This window comes from Poecile atricapillus, chromosome 4, assembly GCF_030490865.1.
Source record: "Poecile atricapillus isolate bPoeAtr1 chromosome 4, bPoeAtr1.hap1, whole genome shotgun sequence".
Classification (NCBI taxonomy): Eukaryota; Metazoa; Chordata; class Aves; order Passeriformes; family Paridae; genus Poecile; species Poecile atricapillus.
The window spans coordinates 48,488,368-48,506,514 of NC_081252.1; the positions used below are offsets into that span (position 1 = coordinate 48,488,368).

At 36.7% G+C, this 18,147-nt stretch overlaps 1 protein-coding gene across 2 annotated transcripts in view; it reads left to right on the forward strand.

The window, feature by feature from the left end:
- Positions 1–18,147, forward strand: part of DLC1 (DLC1 Rho GTPase activating protein) — a 214,387-nt gene that overhangs the window by 35,471 nt on the left and 160,769 nt on the right. For both annotated transcript variants that reach the window (XM_058837757.1, XM_058837758.1), the window contains exons 3-4: positions 13,794–13,943; positions 16,417–16,557. In XM_058837757.1, the coding sequence (XP_058693740.1) occupies positions 13,794–13,943; positions 16,417–16,557 (291 nt within the window). The remainder of the gene's footprint in view (positions 1–13,793; positions 13,944–16,416; positions 16,558–18,147) is intronic.

The window sequence follows — 18,147 nt, forward strand, 5'->3', positions numbered from 1 at the left end:
AAACCATGCTCTCAAAATTTTGAGACTCTGATAGTAATATGCTTCATGAGAAACATTTATTTTGCAGAAACATTGTTTTGTATTTCAAACTGAGGACCTGAAAGGGAAGTTCATTGTGAAATTCTCGTTACATTTGGGATCTCTTCCTTAAAAAGGAGAACACTGTTGTGGAATTCACTTGAGGGTAGGAAGGTTGAATTAGAAAGCCACAATTTGTGATCATTGCCTATTAGTCTTAGAGCTTTTGCAATCTGTGTTACTCCTAGCCCAACTGTCCCTTCAGCCAGACCATGTGAATCATTAAAGATTTGTTTAGTCAGGTGGGCTCATTCCAGTAGGGGATGATCAAGATTTTTTTCCTACTGGCCTGAAACATGGATGAATTATGCTATGGGACAGCTAGAATTTCTGAAAATGTTTGAAAAAAAATGTGTTTTTATTTACTTCTCTTGAGTTGAGCTGTTGATATGGATTTCATGCCAGTAAGACATGGCAATTACACCATGCTGAGTTTCCCAGACAGATACAATTAAATCCAGAAGAGTAAATTTCCCCTGCTACATATTCAAGCTAACAGTCTTCTTGGACACCCACTCAAAATGGTAATGTTCACTATTTTCAAAACATCCCTCCTTTGATGTTTATATCTGAACATTGCATTGATCACAGAAAATGTCAGGCAACTTTTAAAAAATAACAGAAAGCCCAAAATTATGAATTTTATATTCTTTTTTGTCTTCCTGTCTTGAATGCTACTTTCTCTCAGGCCTTATAAAATTGTGTTTATCCCAACGAGTATTTTGGAAAAGAGTTTGGAATTGAATCCAAGTTTGTTGAACACTAGTTAAAATATGTGATTTAATCCTGGCCCAAATATGGTTATCTTCTGTATTCTACTGCCTCTTTGTGATAACTCTTGAACTCAAACCTCCTATTTGACTTGGTAAATAACACTGACTTCTGAATTTATTTTCCCATCTGTTATATGCCTGTATAAGTAATGGTGCATGTGTATGGCCTGCAGCGCTGCGGGCATATTTACAATATAAATATGTTGGGTGTTAGTCGAAACTAGAACTTGCAACTAACCTCAGCTCCCATTCGAACTGCACAGCTCCTAATCACAGAGTGCTGCATCCTTTGTGGACAGACGCACTGACACAGGCTGACCCACTGAACCCAATTTGAGCAGCTTGTCCTTCCTGAGCTGCAGGCGCTTCTGCTGCTCTGTTCCTGGAGACAGCAGCTGTGAAAGGAAGCTGTCAGTCATCAGCTGCCCAAAACAGAGGAGAGGTGTGCAGGTGCATAGAGGTGCTGTAGGCTGAGCTGGGAGGCAAGAACTCACCTCCCAGCTGGGTCCAGAGCAGGGCACAATGCTTTTCCTTCCTCCAGGCTGTCAGAGCTGAGCACTAATGTCTTTCCCAGCTGCAGCCTGGCTGAAACTTCCAGGGACAAGAAGAAAAGGGAAAATGCTGTGGACACAACCAAGTTTCAGCTGGACTCAAGTCCAGCTAGGGCATCGCTACTTAGCATCTCCCTGGGGGTAGGGGCTCAGGTTTCGGCTCAGGTTTCAGCTCAGGCTGTCATTTACTGCTCAGTTACTCCTTATTACTGTCTTGATTGACAGTGTAAACACCTCTTATGTTTTTTACATAAAGGTTAAGAGTTTAGGTATGATGCACAATAATCTCTCACATTGATATTACTTATGTATTTCTTTTTTTCCTTTAATATATTTTTCCTCACATCAGTACGTCCACGTGAGATATTTTTAGATTTTATGATAAGAAAACCTGAGTTTTCCTTCTAATGCTGATGCATACAATTTGGAGTCATATATTTTGATTACTGCTGATAGAGAAAGTGAAAATTATCAAACAGTTCTTGTATATGTCACACAATACTGATCATGTCTGAGCTATGTTGTGAAAGAAAATAACAATGTGATAATAGCTCCCATGGAAAGCTGTTGGTGCTGAATTTTCACTTTAGTTGCAATAAATTACAGGTGCTTTTAAAAAGATTATACCATACTATTAGGGTTTGAAGGTATTTTCCATATCTTCTAAAGAAGATTATTTACCATACAAAGTAGTATAATTCATTTGCTGGAAGGTATGGCTCCAGGGTATGACTGGCAAGTACACTCTGTGTGTGAAGGCAACGTGCAGTACCTATCCAACAGCAGTACAAACACAAAGTGGAATACAGTGAAGTGGTAAATCACTGAGCAAAATGCTTAGCTGCATTCAGTTATAATACTTTCTACCAAACATGATTTCATCAGTAAATTTTGTAGATACTAATTAATTTCCATCCAGCAATGGAAAAATTAAAGATAGCCCTAGTAAATGGTTGGAAGGGACCTCAGGAGGAATCTGTTGAATAGATTTGAGATCAGACTAGGTTTCTCAGGACTTTATCCAGTTGGGTCTTGAAAGCCTCCAAGGATGGAGCCTGCAGAACTTCTCTCCAAGAAAAGTTTGGCTATACCAGAGTCGTTCCTGGCAATCAATCATTCAGCTCACCTGCTTGTTGCTACCTCCATGTCTCAGTCAGCTGCCAGCAGTTTTGACCTCACAAATGCTGGGAGGAGAAATGGCTTCAATTGACATCTATTTGCTGTCACGACAGAAAAAATCCCTGAGAATAGTGTGCTTTTCCATTCCTAGAGATGTGCTTTTTACATCAGCTTCACCTGCAGTGAAGGCAGAGAGTTTTGCAAGTTGGTCTTCAGGAAGAGGCCAAGAGAGATTAAAGAATTGATATGAGAATGGCTAGAGATGGAAGAACGTCCTTGCACTTGCATTGTGGAGGGAAAGGAATGCACCTGAATATGGGGATGGAGGGAACACAGTATCATTTCCAAAGAGAAGTAAAGTCTTCCATGCAGATCAAAAATTGGTAAAAATAAGAATTAATAAGTTCAAGCTAGAGAAAGATTGTGATTCCATGTTAGAATTAAATTTCTAGTACTAAGGAAGGTAACACTGGAATGAGACCTTTTTTGCTTGGGGCAGTTTTGGTAGTTTGTAAGTAGAGTTGGAGAACTATACATCAAGTATGACAGCCTTGTCATTGTGAGACAGATGATACGACATTTCAAGATCACTTCCAGTTGTATATTTTATGATTCTATGACTTTTCTTGTTAGCTCATCAACAGAGTATCTAAATGTGTAATATTTATTATTGTGTAATATTTCAAGCAGTAAGTGCTGATGATTTCAGATTAAAATTGTCACTAGTCTTGAGAAGCTGGACTTACTGCTGAAAGAAACAGTGAATGTTAAAAGCACTCATACAAAATGTATTCGTGTCTATGGAAAAATTGCTTAAGTAGCAATTATGTGGTGCAACTTTGGGCCTCCTAAGGATTAAGATAGGAGAATGAGTACTTAAAGTAAATGGCAGAAACATAAGCCACACGCTTTTAGGGGAGAATGAATTCAAAAATTCAAGAAGGTAGTTGCAGAAGAATGAGGCTTTCAGACTGGCTTTGTCTTTTGGTTCTGTGTTACAGGGGTTCTGTCCTTTGATGTGAATGGAGAGCGAACCCTAAAGGCTGGTCTACAGGCCAGTGTGTGTGTCTGAGCAAGCCCTCAATGATGGGCACTGTGCACAGATCTGTCCCCTTAAGTCATATTTAATAGCTAGAATAATTCCAATGTGCATAAACATATTTCAAAGGCATACATGAAATAGCTGAATATATTATAAAGAAAAGCAGAATTCCTTGTCTGAACCACAGACTTCTCCAAAATTCCAGTCAGCCACTTACCACATGGTCAACTTAGCTTTGATGAATTTCAGACAACAATGTACAGAAGACAGATGCTGTTAAGGGGTGTCTGAGTGTCGTGGTTTTGAACCAGTAATTAACAAAAGGGGAAAAAAATGAATTATTTATTTCTTGCTGTGAGATATGGATTAAAACAAGAGCAAACCAGGCATAAAACTTAAAAGGAATAAAGAAAGTTTATTGACAAACTACAAGAATAAGAACACCAGAATAAACTTTTAGAAAAACCTTTTCATTTCTCACTGCCCACCATTCTTTTGTTCACATGACAACAGAGACAAAAACTTTAGAATTTTTGATGGTTTAAACAATTCTTAATTCCTTTTACAGTCTTTTTATCAGTCTTTGTAGAGAAACAGAAGTTCCTTTCTGTTAATTTATAGAGTTTCTCACAAGAAAACTATTTTTGTTATAGTTTCTCGTTTCTTTGATATCAGCTGCTCAGAGCTGCTGTTATCAGAGCCCACCCCTCCTATTCCACATCACTCTGAAATGTGTTATAGGTCATGAGTTTGAGGATAGCACTTTTAAGGATAAGTTATTCAAAGGTAAAAAGTATTCTTCATCTGTTTCTGTGAGCTTCACTAGAAAACAGTTTTCTCATTGCCTCTCAAGGCTTCAAATCTCTCAGCACTTCACTATACCACAATTACTCTACTTTTTACTCAGATTTACACTTTGAACACTCTATTCCTCCCCATACTCTATCATGAATTAAAGGAGTTCTTTTCAGGACTTCATTGTCCATCCCCATAGTTTTAACAGAAAGATATTTCAGCTTAATTAAAGCATCTTCTTAATTCTCTACCTTTCTTGAAGCTTCTTTTCTTTCTTGCCACTAGTAGTTTATAAAGTCTCTTTTTCATGTTGATCACTCTCTTTTTCTCTCTCTGGATAAAAAGATTAATCCGCAAGTCTCATCTGGATAAGAAAGAATTAAAATCTTGCCCAAGCTTTTGTAGATGGTTCGGTGATCTCTGCTGAACAGGAGCTGGAGCTGTCTGCGATGGAAAGTTCCTCATAGCTGCTCTGGAGAGCATGGTCACCGTCTCTGCTTGCTGCGGGCCCAGAGCTCCTCTCCTTCTTTACTCGGCAGTTTCTGGTAAATTCCATCACGGCAAAACCTGCAGCCAAGCCAGGAACCGGCCTGGCCCGGCTTGGCTCGGAGCAAGCTCCCGCAGGCCCCATCTCCCGGCCGGGAGAACGGCAGGCCCAGCCCGGCCCCCGCCCAGCCGCGTGGCCTGGGCAGAGACCGAGAAGCCGAAGCTCTGCTACCTTTCACAGCCAGAAAAACAAAGAGAACCACAGAGTTCTGGTTGTACACTTTAAGGTGGGGTTCACAAGTTGATTCCACTTTTCAATGGCTAAAACTGCTGTCAATTCTCAGCAATGACCGATAATTGGTCAGGAGAAAAGACTCCCGGCAGTCCCCAGCAACTTTAACTTTCTTAAAGGTAAAGTAACCCCATGACACTGAGGTAAACAAGGGAGTTTTAGTATTTTTTTACCAAATTTGGAGCATTATCAGCTCTTCAGAAGAATCTCTGCAGAGATGGTGCAGTAATTGTTACAGAGTTTTAGAAAAGCTTGCATGACTGCAGCATCTCGGTTATTTATTTGAGGAAACAGCTGTAAAATATGGTGTGTGACATATAAAGGGTGATCCAGCTTCCATTGATTCTCTATTTTCTCAAAACCTCTTATTGCCATTCATTATTATTTGCTAAGAATTCAAAGTGAAAGAGCAAATGTGCTTTATGATAGTTTTCTTTTTGAGCGATCTAGAATCTTTCTAAATATGGCTGAAAAAATATTTCCTTGATCGACATTTCCACTCCCAACATGTTTGATCCCAATCCCAGTTTGGGGGGGCTCGTTTTGCTTGTGACTAATCTTCCATGTAGTTAAACTAAGTCTGGTATGAACACCTAATTTTGTAACCCTTTTGTTGAAACCCTTTCATTAAGGCAAGTTCTGAACATTTAAGTTTATTGGGCATTAACCCAAACCTGAACACCTTATTCACAAACAAAAATTTTATCACTATTCAAGATCAAGAGTTCTGCTACCACTTCCTCAGCAGCCAATTACAGCTCTCATAAATATCAGTGTGCAGTGAATTGTGATACAAAAGTAACCTTAGTTTAAATCTCACCGTGCAGAAGTAATTTAGTAAGAAGGTAATTGTCACTGAGACAATCCAGTTTTCACATGGGAAAGACTGAGCTCTTTCCCAAGAAAACAAAGCACTTAAACTTCTTCCTCTGAATATAAAAAATTAACAAGGGTTTTTTCTCATGCTATCATGTTCTCTTACAAACTTCTGACATAAAAGAATATTTCTGGCATTTCTTCAGCTGCATAGGTTCACAAAGCTAAAGGATAAATGGGTCAATTAAGAGGCAGAGGACAGTAGTTTTCTGCTGCTTTTTGAGAGTACACCTCTCTTTGAGGCCCTCAGCAAATACTAATGTACACAGTCCCTAAGTTCTTTGTAATGGTACACTAAAGAAAAACATTGCAGAAGATGTCAAGACCCTACAATATCTGTAAAATCAGCTTAACCTCACCATCAAAAAAGCAAGGTTACAGTTAAGTGATCGGTTCGTACTTTGCAATTAAATCCCAAGCTTTTGCAAGAAAAAATAAAATTCAGGGCAGCTTTTTGTCCTGTTTTTTTTAGTCTTCCTTGGCCAGCACTGACTTTTGTAGGGTTGCACAGAAGACCCTGATAGGCACTACCTCTTTCCCAGGGACTGTGTTCAGCTGAACCCCCAGTGGCTTTCTGGAGCTTTGTGGAAACCAGTGCTGGTACAAGGAGAACTGAGGGGTAGCCTGGGAAATTAGATAAGAGAATAGGAACTTGTTAGAACCAGGAATTTGGGGAAAATTAAAGCAACCATAGAATCACGACCTGTATCGGATTGATATTGATTGATTGAATTGACTTTAAATAGATATCAAGCATTTCCTAGATTCTATGTTTTCACTGGTAAACTGTAAGACAAACGAGGTTTTATATTCATTCTTCTTCTTCCACTCCCTTTGCACTGTATTCAGTGCATTGCAAAACAGAAACTATTTGGTTTTCTTTCCATTTGTAAACAATTCCTCGCTTCCATGTTTGAAATGCACTAAATTATAAAGACATATAAAGTGTAAGTACACAAATCAATTTACTTATTGCTGTATTTGTAAAATGCATGCCAGCATACATATATCAAAGCTAAGTTTCATGCCACTGATGCTGATTTAATTGCTTATTAATAGAATGGTCTCCAGTTTTCCTTGTTTCAGTCTTTGATTTATAGTATGATAGAAAAGAAACAAGATCACTGAAGTATTCTCTTGTTGATTTTTGCACAAAATTTCTATGTCTGAGGTACTTTTTCAATAATATAAGAAATGTAATATCAGTTATCTATCACTCATTCACATCACATTTCTATTTAGTTACAGTATTTTTCTAGTCTGATAATTAGTATTCAGATTACTGTCATAATATTCTCCACAAAGCAGAAGTCTTTCCATTCATTGCAAACAGAAATAGGGTCCAAGGGTAAAGATATGTTTTTTTGCTTAGTTTGTAAGTCATAATCATTAAAGTATTGTCATAAAAGGTGATTTTAGAATAATTACAATGCTAATTTAGAAAATATCAAGAAGAACAAAGCTCAAAAGTAACTGAATTTGTTTATGCTGGAAAGAGCATGATTGATTGCATTACATTCAATGATACCTTTTTCCACTCAGTGAACAGAAATGGCATTCATATTGTGTTCTGTGTCTCTATGGAATTTTATTTTGGCAAATTTCTGTAGTTATAATCCTGATATGATGCTAAATCAGGAATGCTTACTGGGAGCTGGATGTCATCAGATTGCTTACTGTAATCAAGTGTAACTCCAAAGACAGAGAGCAGAATTTCATACATCATTTATGAAATTGTAGTGAAAGTATAGGATAATTATCTTCTACATTAGACAAGATGTACCATTATGAGTTGGTTAATTTTACATATGGTTTTGCTTCTCTAAGTTTTGGAACTAGTGCCACCACTTATTTGCATTAATATTACAGGGAGAATTGGTATAATTCTAGTGTAGTAATGGCAGTGTGCTAATTCTATGTTTTCCATTAATAGCTGCCCATGGTAATAGAGCATTAGCTAGAAAGTGATCTTTATTGACTTTGTTTAATACAGAGCTGTTCTGTTTCAAGAACAACTACTTCAGAAGTTAACACAGCTGTGCAACAATGATTCCTCAGATTGTTTTGCACCAAGGTTTTTGAGTGATTTTCCATTTCATCAATAGTGAATTACTAAATCTCGTTATTAAAACATCATCTCTGCTAGACAGTTTACTCAGCTGACATGAAACATGGAATACTAGAATGCAAAATAAAACCCTAAAAATACTAAATGGTCTATGGGTTGAGTATGTGTTTAGCCAAAAAAAAAAAAAACAGCTGTAGAAAGGAAATTACTACAAAGGGAAGCTTTTGTTTGGATTAAATTAGCTTTGAACGTGAAAAATGTCAAGTTTTGCAATAGAAATCAGTTTAAGTTCAAGAAAATCTATCTGTGAAGAGCATGAGTTTGAAAGACCTTAGGAAAAGTTAGGCAAATTGAGATGCTGCACTTCAGTTCTAGTGCTGCAACCTCCTCCTCTCTCTCTTGAAAGAGACATATTTTTTGCTTAGAAGTAGAAAAGGCATTGGTTTTGTTAAGACAACATGTTATTCAGAGATTGGTTTTCTAATATTTTTGTGTTTTTATATTTCTCTGAGGATATTGAAATTTCTTTTTTACATTTTGTGAAAAAATATATGCAATTTTGTGGATTTCACATTTCTCTGAGGTAGTGAAAATCAAAATTAAGACATTACATAGAAATCAAGGTCCTCTGAAGACTTCACTTTTACAAACAACTTTTTTGTGTGTTTAACAGAAGTTAAAAAGCACGTGTATACTAGTGCAATTGAACACTTTATATTTGGATAAACTGGTCAGTGATCTAAAGTTCTTTAAAGGAGAAAGAAGAAAAGCTATTCTCTCACCAGCAAGTGTGAATGAGTAGATGAATAGCTGCATGAATATATGAGCATGTCTCCTCACCTGTGGGGTGTACACGAGAGCAGGCCTACATTGTTGCTTTTTCAGTCTGCTTTATATATTAGTTCAAATATGATTTATAATAGTACTGTGATTTTTCTGGTATCTAGGCCTTGTGTCTTATGTCAAAAAGGAACAGAAAGCTTTACCTTGTGTTTTAATGTTCTCTGCCAGCAATCCCTCCCGTAATGGATAGGACTGCAGTCATAGAATCATAGAGTGGCTTGTGTTAGAAGGGACCTGTAAGGTCCTTTAGTTCCATAACTCCTGTCATGGGCAGATATATGGTACACTATAGCCTAAATTTTAGAGAAAGATAAAATTCTTAGGTATTTTTCAACGTATGTGGACTTTTTTACAGTCCAATGTAAAAGGATAAAAATTACAACTTTTTTGCATATCTGCTAGTAAAAAATCATCAGACCAATTTCAAAACTGCATATTTTGCATTCTTCATTCGTTTCTTACCATGAAAACCCTTATAGTAGTAAATCAGTGATATACAATAAAATTCTCTTCTTTCAAAAAGGGTATTTTTAGCAAGAAAAGACAAGAATGAGTACTTTAATGCTATCTGAAATATATAGCATTAATATATGATTTTAACTTGGTCCAGCTGGCTGCAGATCAAGAATACCAGGCAAAACTGAGCCAGCTCTTTCCATAAATGATCCCTTTCTTTTGTGGGCTCTCCAGCTCGCCTTGTCAATTGTGTAAAAATCCTGCCTCTAAAATCTAAGTTTTCCTTCACAAAGCAATTATGAGCAACTTGACACAAGAGTGTCAGGAAGGACGTGGTGCCCTGATGGCCCTAGAAAGGGGATGCTTCGAGTGAGATATTCTCTCCCCTCCTTAACCACAGGGGGCTGCACTGAGAGGGTCTGCTCAGTCTGGAATCAGCAGATGCTTTCAAAGAGAGAACCTACAGGGAAGGGGGGAGTGACTCAATGCCCCTGAGGGTATTAAGAGAGAGCTCAAGCTCAGTTTTGAGAAAAAACAATTTTTTCTGTACAAAATTTTTGCTGTGAAAATTAAAATACGTTTTATACTTAATAGTCTACACCCTTCTCAAAAGGTACCCTTTGCTTCAGCTCTACTCAGCCAAGAGAGATATGTGGAAAAAGGGACTGCAGCAGGGACTCTGTAGATGGTGTAAAACAGTGGCTAGAGGTGAAAGGCAAAAACACACTTGGAAAAATACAGGGTTTAAGAAAGTAAGGAAGTGAAATGCATCCAGTTCCAGTTTGCTGTGCCTGGATAAAACAGAATGGATGTATTAAATCCAAATTTAGGGTCATACTCTTTAATTGTTCTCTTCTGTTTGAGTTGGTCAAAGTAATTGTAATGTATTGCTAATATGGGTATGAAATTATTGAAACCATAAATAAAAAGGAGGGGGTATGTTCTTTCTAGAGATACTCTGATTAATGCTGTCTTCATACAGGGTTTTTTATCCATCAAGTGTTCAAAATAAAAGTTATAACATTATGTACAGAGGATATTATATTCAGAAATTGACGAGTCTTCTTGCACGTTGCACAGGGAAACTTAGTAGTAAAAAGACATACAAGCACTTGAAGACAAGGGAGTACAAAGTGGAAAAAAATGCAGTGTTATTCTTATCAATAATAATATGAGATCCAAATTCACATAAGCGACTAAAAAATTGGCTAAATTTTATTTGCAGGCATGTTCTCAAAAAACGTTTTCCTTCTATTAGCATTGTTTGCTGATGATAGCAACAAGACTTGTAGGCTGTTTTCCTTGTAAAAACATTTGGGGTTTTATAATTTAGGCGTAATTCAAGCATCCTTCATTCTAGGAAGAGTTACAATGTTTTCTGATCTAAACATATGGATATATTCAAATTTAACTAGCTTCTTTATCACACCAGTGAGGATACAAATTAAAAGAAATATTGTTTTTTCCAGTTCATGACCTAAACTATTTCCTCCTTGTGTGGAGACATGTTAAAAATAAAATCTCCAGACAAATAATATCTCGAGTTTGACCTACTTTTTATATTTGTGATGTATGCCTGAGTTGCCCTATGTAAATGCCTTAAGACAGAAATCAAGGGTTAGTAAGGGTTTTCTTTGACCAGATACCTTCTAATGCCCATGTTTTGACTTCCTAATGGTAAAGATAGGATTTCTAGATAATTCTATAAATGTGATTTATATTTTTGCATTCTAATTTGGAAGGTAAATAGCTATCAGTGGGAAATAACATGAAAGACTGGAAGCAAAGGTAATACTGTGTTTTCAAAAGAAACCAAATTAATTGTTAATATCTTGTGGCTATAGACAGTATCATACTTCAGTAATACAATCTCAGAATATACACAAAAGGGAGATACAAAAAAGATGAGAAAGTTATAAAGCTCTTGGAAATTCATTGAAGACTATCAAGGCAAAACTGTCTAAACATAAATTAATCTCATAATAATATTTGCTCTATGTGTTGTGATGAATTTCCAGCTCAAGGTTAGCTTTTTTATTTTATGTGTTAATTTTTTTTGTATAATGCTCAGACTTTCATGTATACAAATTGATAGTGTCCCAGCAAAATAGGCATTTAGTAAGTTGCACAAGAAGAAACTATAGTTAAAATGTTAAATTTCTCATGTTGATGTGAACAGCAGCCAGAACCACAAAGTTAGGACTTCTAAACTGAATAGCTAAATTCTATAATGATAATATTATTGTTTTCTGAAAGCAGTATTTCCCTGCAACTCTAGCACATTGTGTCAAGCCTGAGTATCACTTAGAGAAATATTTTGCCACCTCTTCATTTCAGCAGATTCTTCTCCAGCATTCTCAATCTGCTGCATGCAAAGCAAGTTGATACTATTTTGGCAGGATGAAACAAACAATTTGCTTGGGGAAAATTCCAGTTATTTTTTTGGTCTTTGAGTGAAATGCGTCATATCTTTCTAGCCTGAGAAAAAAGCAAAAACCAAAACCAACCACAAACAAACAAAATAAAAAAACCCACCCAGCCACCACCACTGCCTTTGTTGTGGTATGGCAATGAATTTATGATTTTTAAATCCAGTGTCAATTTTAGGTTGATTAGCCTTTACAGTGGTGTATTTCCAAGCAAAACCAATATAAATAAAAAACACATTGAGGGGACTGTGTAGAAAGCTAGTTTAGTAACAGCACTGGCATCCTCTGGATGTATAAACTGGCGACAATCTTGCTCACCATGGCAAACATGGCTCCGACACAAGGAAGGTCATGTCTGCTCTGTTAGCAGACACTCAGCTGCTCCACTGGGCTCTCTGTACCCATGCAGATTAGATTAAATTGCTATTCTGACATTTTTAAACCTCAGGTATCAATTCAATATCAGTTAAAAGGAAGATCTGTGCAGTGGTAATAGTGACAATTTGGGACGTTGTGATTTCAATTTGAAACAAGGTGAAACTTAACCCATTTTGATGATTTCTAAGGTATTTTGAGGTGATGTTCTCTCACAATGACTCTAAACTCAGTTCGGATTCATCAGAGGACCATCTAAATTCAGCAGCTTTTTTGAAACACAATGCAAAATATCAAGTTGTAACACAAAATTAAATATACAGTTTCCCTGGGTTTAACCTTTGCATTGTACATTGTGAATAACTCTGCTATGGACTGACAGATTTGTATTTCTACTTCTCTAAGATTTGGTTAAGTAACCACACATCTGTCTTCACCTAAAGATCATGTAGAGTATTTATATGACTATTTTATCTATACATATCCTTTAATTCTAGCAGGAATCATTTAATTCAAGTTTTGCAATGCCTTTGAAGCAGTCTACAAAAATCCTGCTAATGGAATCGTAACAACAGAAGTCTCTGTATAGCCTGAAAAACAGTTTAGTTGCTATAAAATAAAAGGCTAATCTGGATACTTATATTGCCTATTTCTTGGGCACAATGATGCAGTTGTAACATCTTTGCATCCATTTCTTGAGAAGGATTTACAAAAGTTTATTTCAAAGGAGCTAATGCAACTTTGTATTTTCTAAGTTCAAATTATGAAAATCCATACAGGAACTGGTAGGGGTTCTCATAGCCCTGAATTTTGAGGCAGGCTAGTTATTTAACTTTTGTGTTAAGTCTCTATATAGAAAGGGAAAGAGACAACTCCTTGAGAGCATTACTTAGTCCGTCTAATCGAAGATTTTGCACTTTGGGGGATCTGCTCTGCCTCCTTTATCTAGGGAATATAGGGAAATTAGCTGCATAAACTAAGTGTTTGAGGTTGTGAAGTGAATATCCCCTCAGCCTGCTCTCTTTCCAATCAGAGGAACTATGATCTGTGTTCACTATTACCCTGATGTACCTCATGTGTATCAAAAATTTCCAACCAAGAGAGATCTCTGCTACAAATCAACAAAACATAGTTACACTAAAGAGTTCCACAAAGAAAAGAAGTTGGCGTTATCCTCAGCTGGAAAATGGCCTCTCTGAACTTGTCTCCAGTTTCCATCGCAGGTTAACCTTCATCATTTGTACTTGTACAATCGAGTTAATAAATTTGGAGTGAATATTTGAAGGAGTATTTAGAAACTGTAGCTGTTTAAAAATGTTGTGTATCCAGGTAATGATGCATTTATTCCAAACAATTGTGCTTTTAAAAAATTTAATTGCTATAATGGATATATATTAAATATTAATATAAATTATTAATACATCAGTATTAATACATCAGTACATCAGTAAGATGGTTACACAAAGCAGCATTTTTCTTTTTTTAATTATTTCTGCTTATTATTTAGTGTGCTTTCCTGGTAAATTAAGAAACAGAGCTTTCATAATTTAAGGTTATTCTTTCCAACTAATACCATTTCAGATTTATCAGTTTTATTTTTTGTTCCATAGGAAATAACAGAAGATCGGGATCGCTCACGACTGGATTCAATGGTGCTGTTAATTATGAAACTGGACCAGCTTGACCAGGATATTGAAAATGCTCTTAGTGCAGGCTCTTCCCCATCCAGCACCCCAACATACAAGAGGAGGCATATACCTGTAAGCCAGTTTGGTCAATTTTTTAATAATTATTCCAAATAGAATCTTTTCTGCTTCACCTTTTTCTTTCACTCCTCACATTTTTTGTTTCCTTGATTTAGAACTAAAGTTGTTTTTGTAAATAATTTCACTGGTATTTTCTTTTGGTATATATACATGTTTTGAAGACAATAATATAAGCATCCATTATTTCCTTTTGGCATCCTTTCATAAATGAGAGCTTAAGAACTCCCAGATAAAACAAAGGGAGATCAACAGGATACAGAAAACTTCTGAATCTCTAATTATCACCTACTGTAAATGCAGTCAACACAGGCTCAGGGTCACACCAGTCTCGGAACATGAGTATGTGTCATTTGACATAGAACTGAAAGTAAGTCTGAGCTACAGACTTTTCTGCTAGGGGAAGGCAAAAAGTCCTTGGCCATTCAAAGTAAGATCCTGGGCAGAACTTGAATTACTGAATGTAGGGGGTTTTTTATTCGCTTAAAGGATCATTCTTTGCTGAGAGGAATCCAAAAGGAGATGGGACAGCTCACAAACATGACTGATGCATTCTTTTTTTTTCTGTTAAGTGTTTACACGTGTAACTCTGAAGAACATGAAATGGCTGATCCAAGGTATTTTTGTGCAGGCTTCCTGTTAATTTCACCCACATGTGCTGCAGCTGTTTTTCAATTCAAGAAACCTGAGAAACACTGCCCCGAGATCTCTAGACTAGCATTCATAAAATTTGTTTTGGGTAGTGATATTTTCTTTTAAATAACAAGGAGTTTTTCCTTTGAAAGCCAGGCTTCATTCTTGCTAAGTGAGTGGTCTGTAGGTGGGAAAAGCTGTATTTCACTGGGTTTGATCAGCTGAAAATTATATAATGTGTCATTTTTAGAGGAAATCACATAATTTCACTTTTCATCATTATACATTTTCCCACTCAATATCAATGTTCTCACGGTAGCTCCTTAAACACTGATGACACAGGAAACCTGAAATACAATGTTAACATCTGTTCTATATATCTCACCAATCCATGCCAGAACTTTAGCTAATTTCTTACAGCAATAAAGGGAGTGGAGGCAATGTGTATAATTAACCCTGCCTGATAATCAGACATGGTACCTGTTCCCATGCTGCAAAACAGCCCTGCAGAAAGACAGCTTGCATCAAACATGGAATATGTGCTGTCTGTGGACAATGATTTCCTAGGAATTTTTGAACCTTTGATTGTTGTGGACCAGAAGATCAAAATATCTGGTTTTCATAATATATAGGTAGTGAGTTCAGGGTCATATTTATTTTATGGTAAGAAATCATTTGAGTATGATGTAAAAACCTGGGTAACTGTGGCAGCATTGCTCTGCTAACCAGAAACTTCTGAGAGCAGCTGTAGCCAAATTGACTGCTGCAAAGAATGCTCCAAGGCTCTGCTGCATTTCCCAGTGCTTCACATGGCAGCACTGGCAGGAAATATCTGATTCAAATACAAGATCTTACCTAGAGTCCAGCTTTGTCCCTAATTTCTAACCCTTTTCAGAACACCACACACTGGCATACATGGCATAGAGGCAGGCACCTGTCTAAATGGCAGCTTTGGCTTGGCAGACCAGAGACTTAACTGGAATTAATGAATCAATGGGTGCTGTATCTTTTCAGTTCAGGAGCAGAACCCCTGAGATGATTTTTGTCCCGTATCTCACCTATTCTAGGAACCTGGCATTAAGAAACTGAGACTGTGCAGTGTTTTCTGGGATTAAGAGTTCAGGAGATTTTTTTTTTGCATAGTTGTATTTATGCAGGCTGCACCTCAGCTAATAATCCTGACAAGTATATGGCTGGTTCTACACATAGCCAGGTCTTTGCCAGATACGTGTCACAATTTATCTGCAAACAGTATAATCCCTTGCCCTCACCCTATACAGTAAATCAAGCATGAGCTAAATTTTTACTTCCTCAACAATAAAACATACTGTATATCTTCTTTTTATTCTCAGAAAGAGGAATGTAATCAGTGTCATTAAAAGTAAGGGCTTTTTAACCAGAAATGGTATTTGGCTGATAAGTGTCTGGTGATTCAAAAAAACTAAGGAACTGTACCTCTGAATTGTATAAACTGCTGGATGGTGAAGTCATTTCATCTATGTAATGGCTTACAGATGTTCTCTAGATTGCAGTGCTGCAGAGGCAGAAGGTGGGAGCACACAGGAAATACTGAATATTGGAGAAAAATGTCAAACTTCTGTAGCCCCTAACTGATTTTTCTTACCTTGCATTCTATTCTTTAGAGGAATGATAGCTTTGATGTTAGTAGTGATTTATAATTTCAGAACAGCAGCTAAAGCAAATCACCACATTGAAAAAAAAAACAGTAAGCATATGTTTTTAAGTGAGCTTGCCTAAATATTTCCATTTTTTAGCAGAAATATGGTTTTATTTCACATTCAAATTTACTAAAGAGACTTGCAATATTTTTCTACAGGATGTTGAATCTGGTTCTGAAAGTGGAGTGGATGTTGCTTCAGTAAATCACTCGCAAACAAACTTGTCTTCTAATATCCATGCTCCTGACCTAGCATCTCCCTCTTCAGTAGCCAGCTCTGGAGCTAAACCAAAGGCTGGGGTGAGTACAAAGGTTATATTTTTTTAAACTTCTCTCGTGATTCCAGATTGGAAGTGAAATAAAAAAATATTGTGCTATTCATTATTTGGATTGTACAACAGAAAGTGTGAGAGACACTGAGAAAAAAATAGAAGTGGTCTCAAAAGGCCATTTTAGTGGCAAAAAATACTAGAAGTTTCACACTTAAAAACACATTATTAACTCCTGATGATTACAATAAGCTGAGGTTTCATATGAGAAAATAATTTAAAGGAGCTATGCTATTTAGGAAAGTAAGTTTTTCTGAAGTGGTATCACTCAGGACATTACCTAAATCTCATGAAAGATGCTGCCAGAGAAAAATTGTGGCTCATTTATGATGTCTAAATCCAGTCATCCTAGTCCTCTTGAAGGTACCTACTACCCTACTGATCTGAGAATGTCATTCTAAGGCAAAATTTTTTAGGTGGTTTCAGATGCTTAGGGTCAGAGGGGAGCCTCTGAGCAAGCAGACACTTTTCTGCCAGTCCAGTGCATGCTAGGTGGTGAGGAAGGGCTGGCCTGAGAGCTCAGACATGGCAAGGAACCTCCTGCTATATTCATTCATAGATACACAAAACTGTGAGAAGCATGGTTCTTTCTTTTGCTGTTTTCCATCTTTTGGAGAATTCTTCTTCATAATGCTCCAGCCACCAACATGTGCAGACATGCTCGGATGTCCTAGAAACTCCTGACATACTATCAAGAGTTCCCTCTTGAACTTATTGTTTCCTCTGCCTCAAGAAGCACAGAAATCTAGACTTCTAAATTTTGCCTATGCTGAAAAGTCTTAGAATAACTCCTGCTCCATCTATTCACTTGTTGAAATGCTTCTGGTTACCAGACCAGCAGAAAATCTGGGATAAAATATTAAAATAAAAAGTGTAGTTAGCATAAATATGTGTTTAGAACAAGTCTATAAAAAGTAAAATAGAGGCCACCTGTCATTTATTGCACTGCAATAATAGTAAGCTAACTAATGCCTTTGATTGTGGTTAACAGAAGTTCTAATAAACATTTACATTTGGGATTGTTCACTTGTACAAAAATAAATTCACTTGTAATTTATCATCAGTGCATAACTATAGCAAATAGAGAGTTCTGCACTCTGTCACTGCATACATAGCAGCACAAATTCTCAAATAAGTACACGTTATGCTGGAAGGTGATCTCCCATTTTACCAGATCCTGAGAAGCACACAGACACCTTTTCACTTTTTATGGTATTAAACATCCCTTTTAAATTTTGGATTCTCTACTAATATGGGGAACTCTTAAAACCTGGCTTTGCAGAAGTGTGGGCCACTTCCTAGGAGTTAGATATTATGTGTTAATTCAGCTTCAGCAAGTAATTTTTTGACTTTCGCTGTGATGACTGTGTCATATTGAACATATATGCAAGTGACATTTTATTATATAATTTTATAATTTTTTATAAGTGAAGTTAAAGTTTCTGCATACACAATTCTCTTCTAAAGTTTTACACTCTGCAGCTCCCCATACTCTGCAGCAATCTATGTAGTGATCTCTGAAAATCCACAATGTGGTGTTCTGTCTATAAAGGAGACTGTA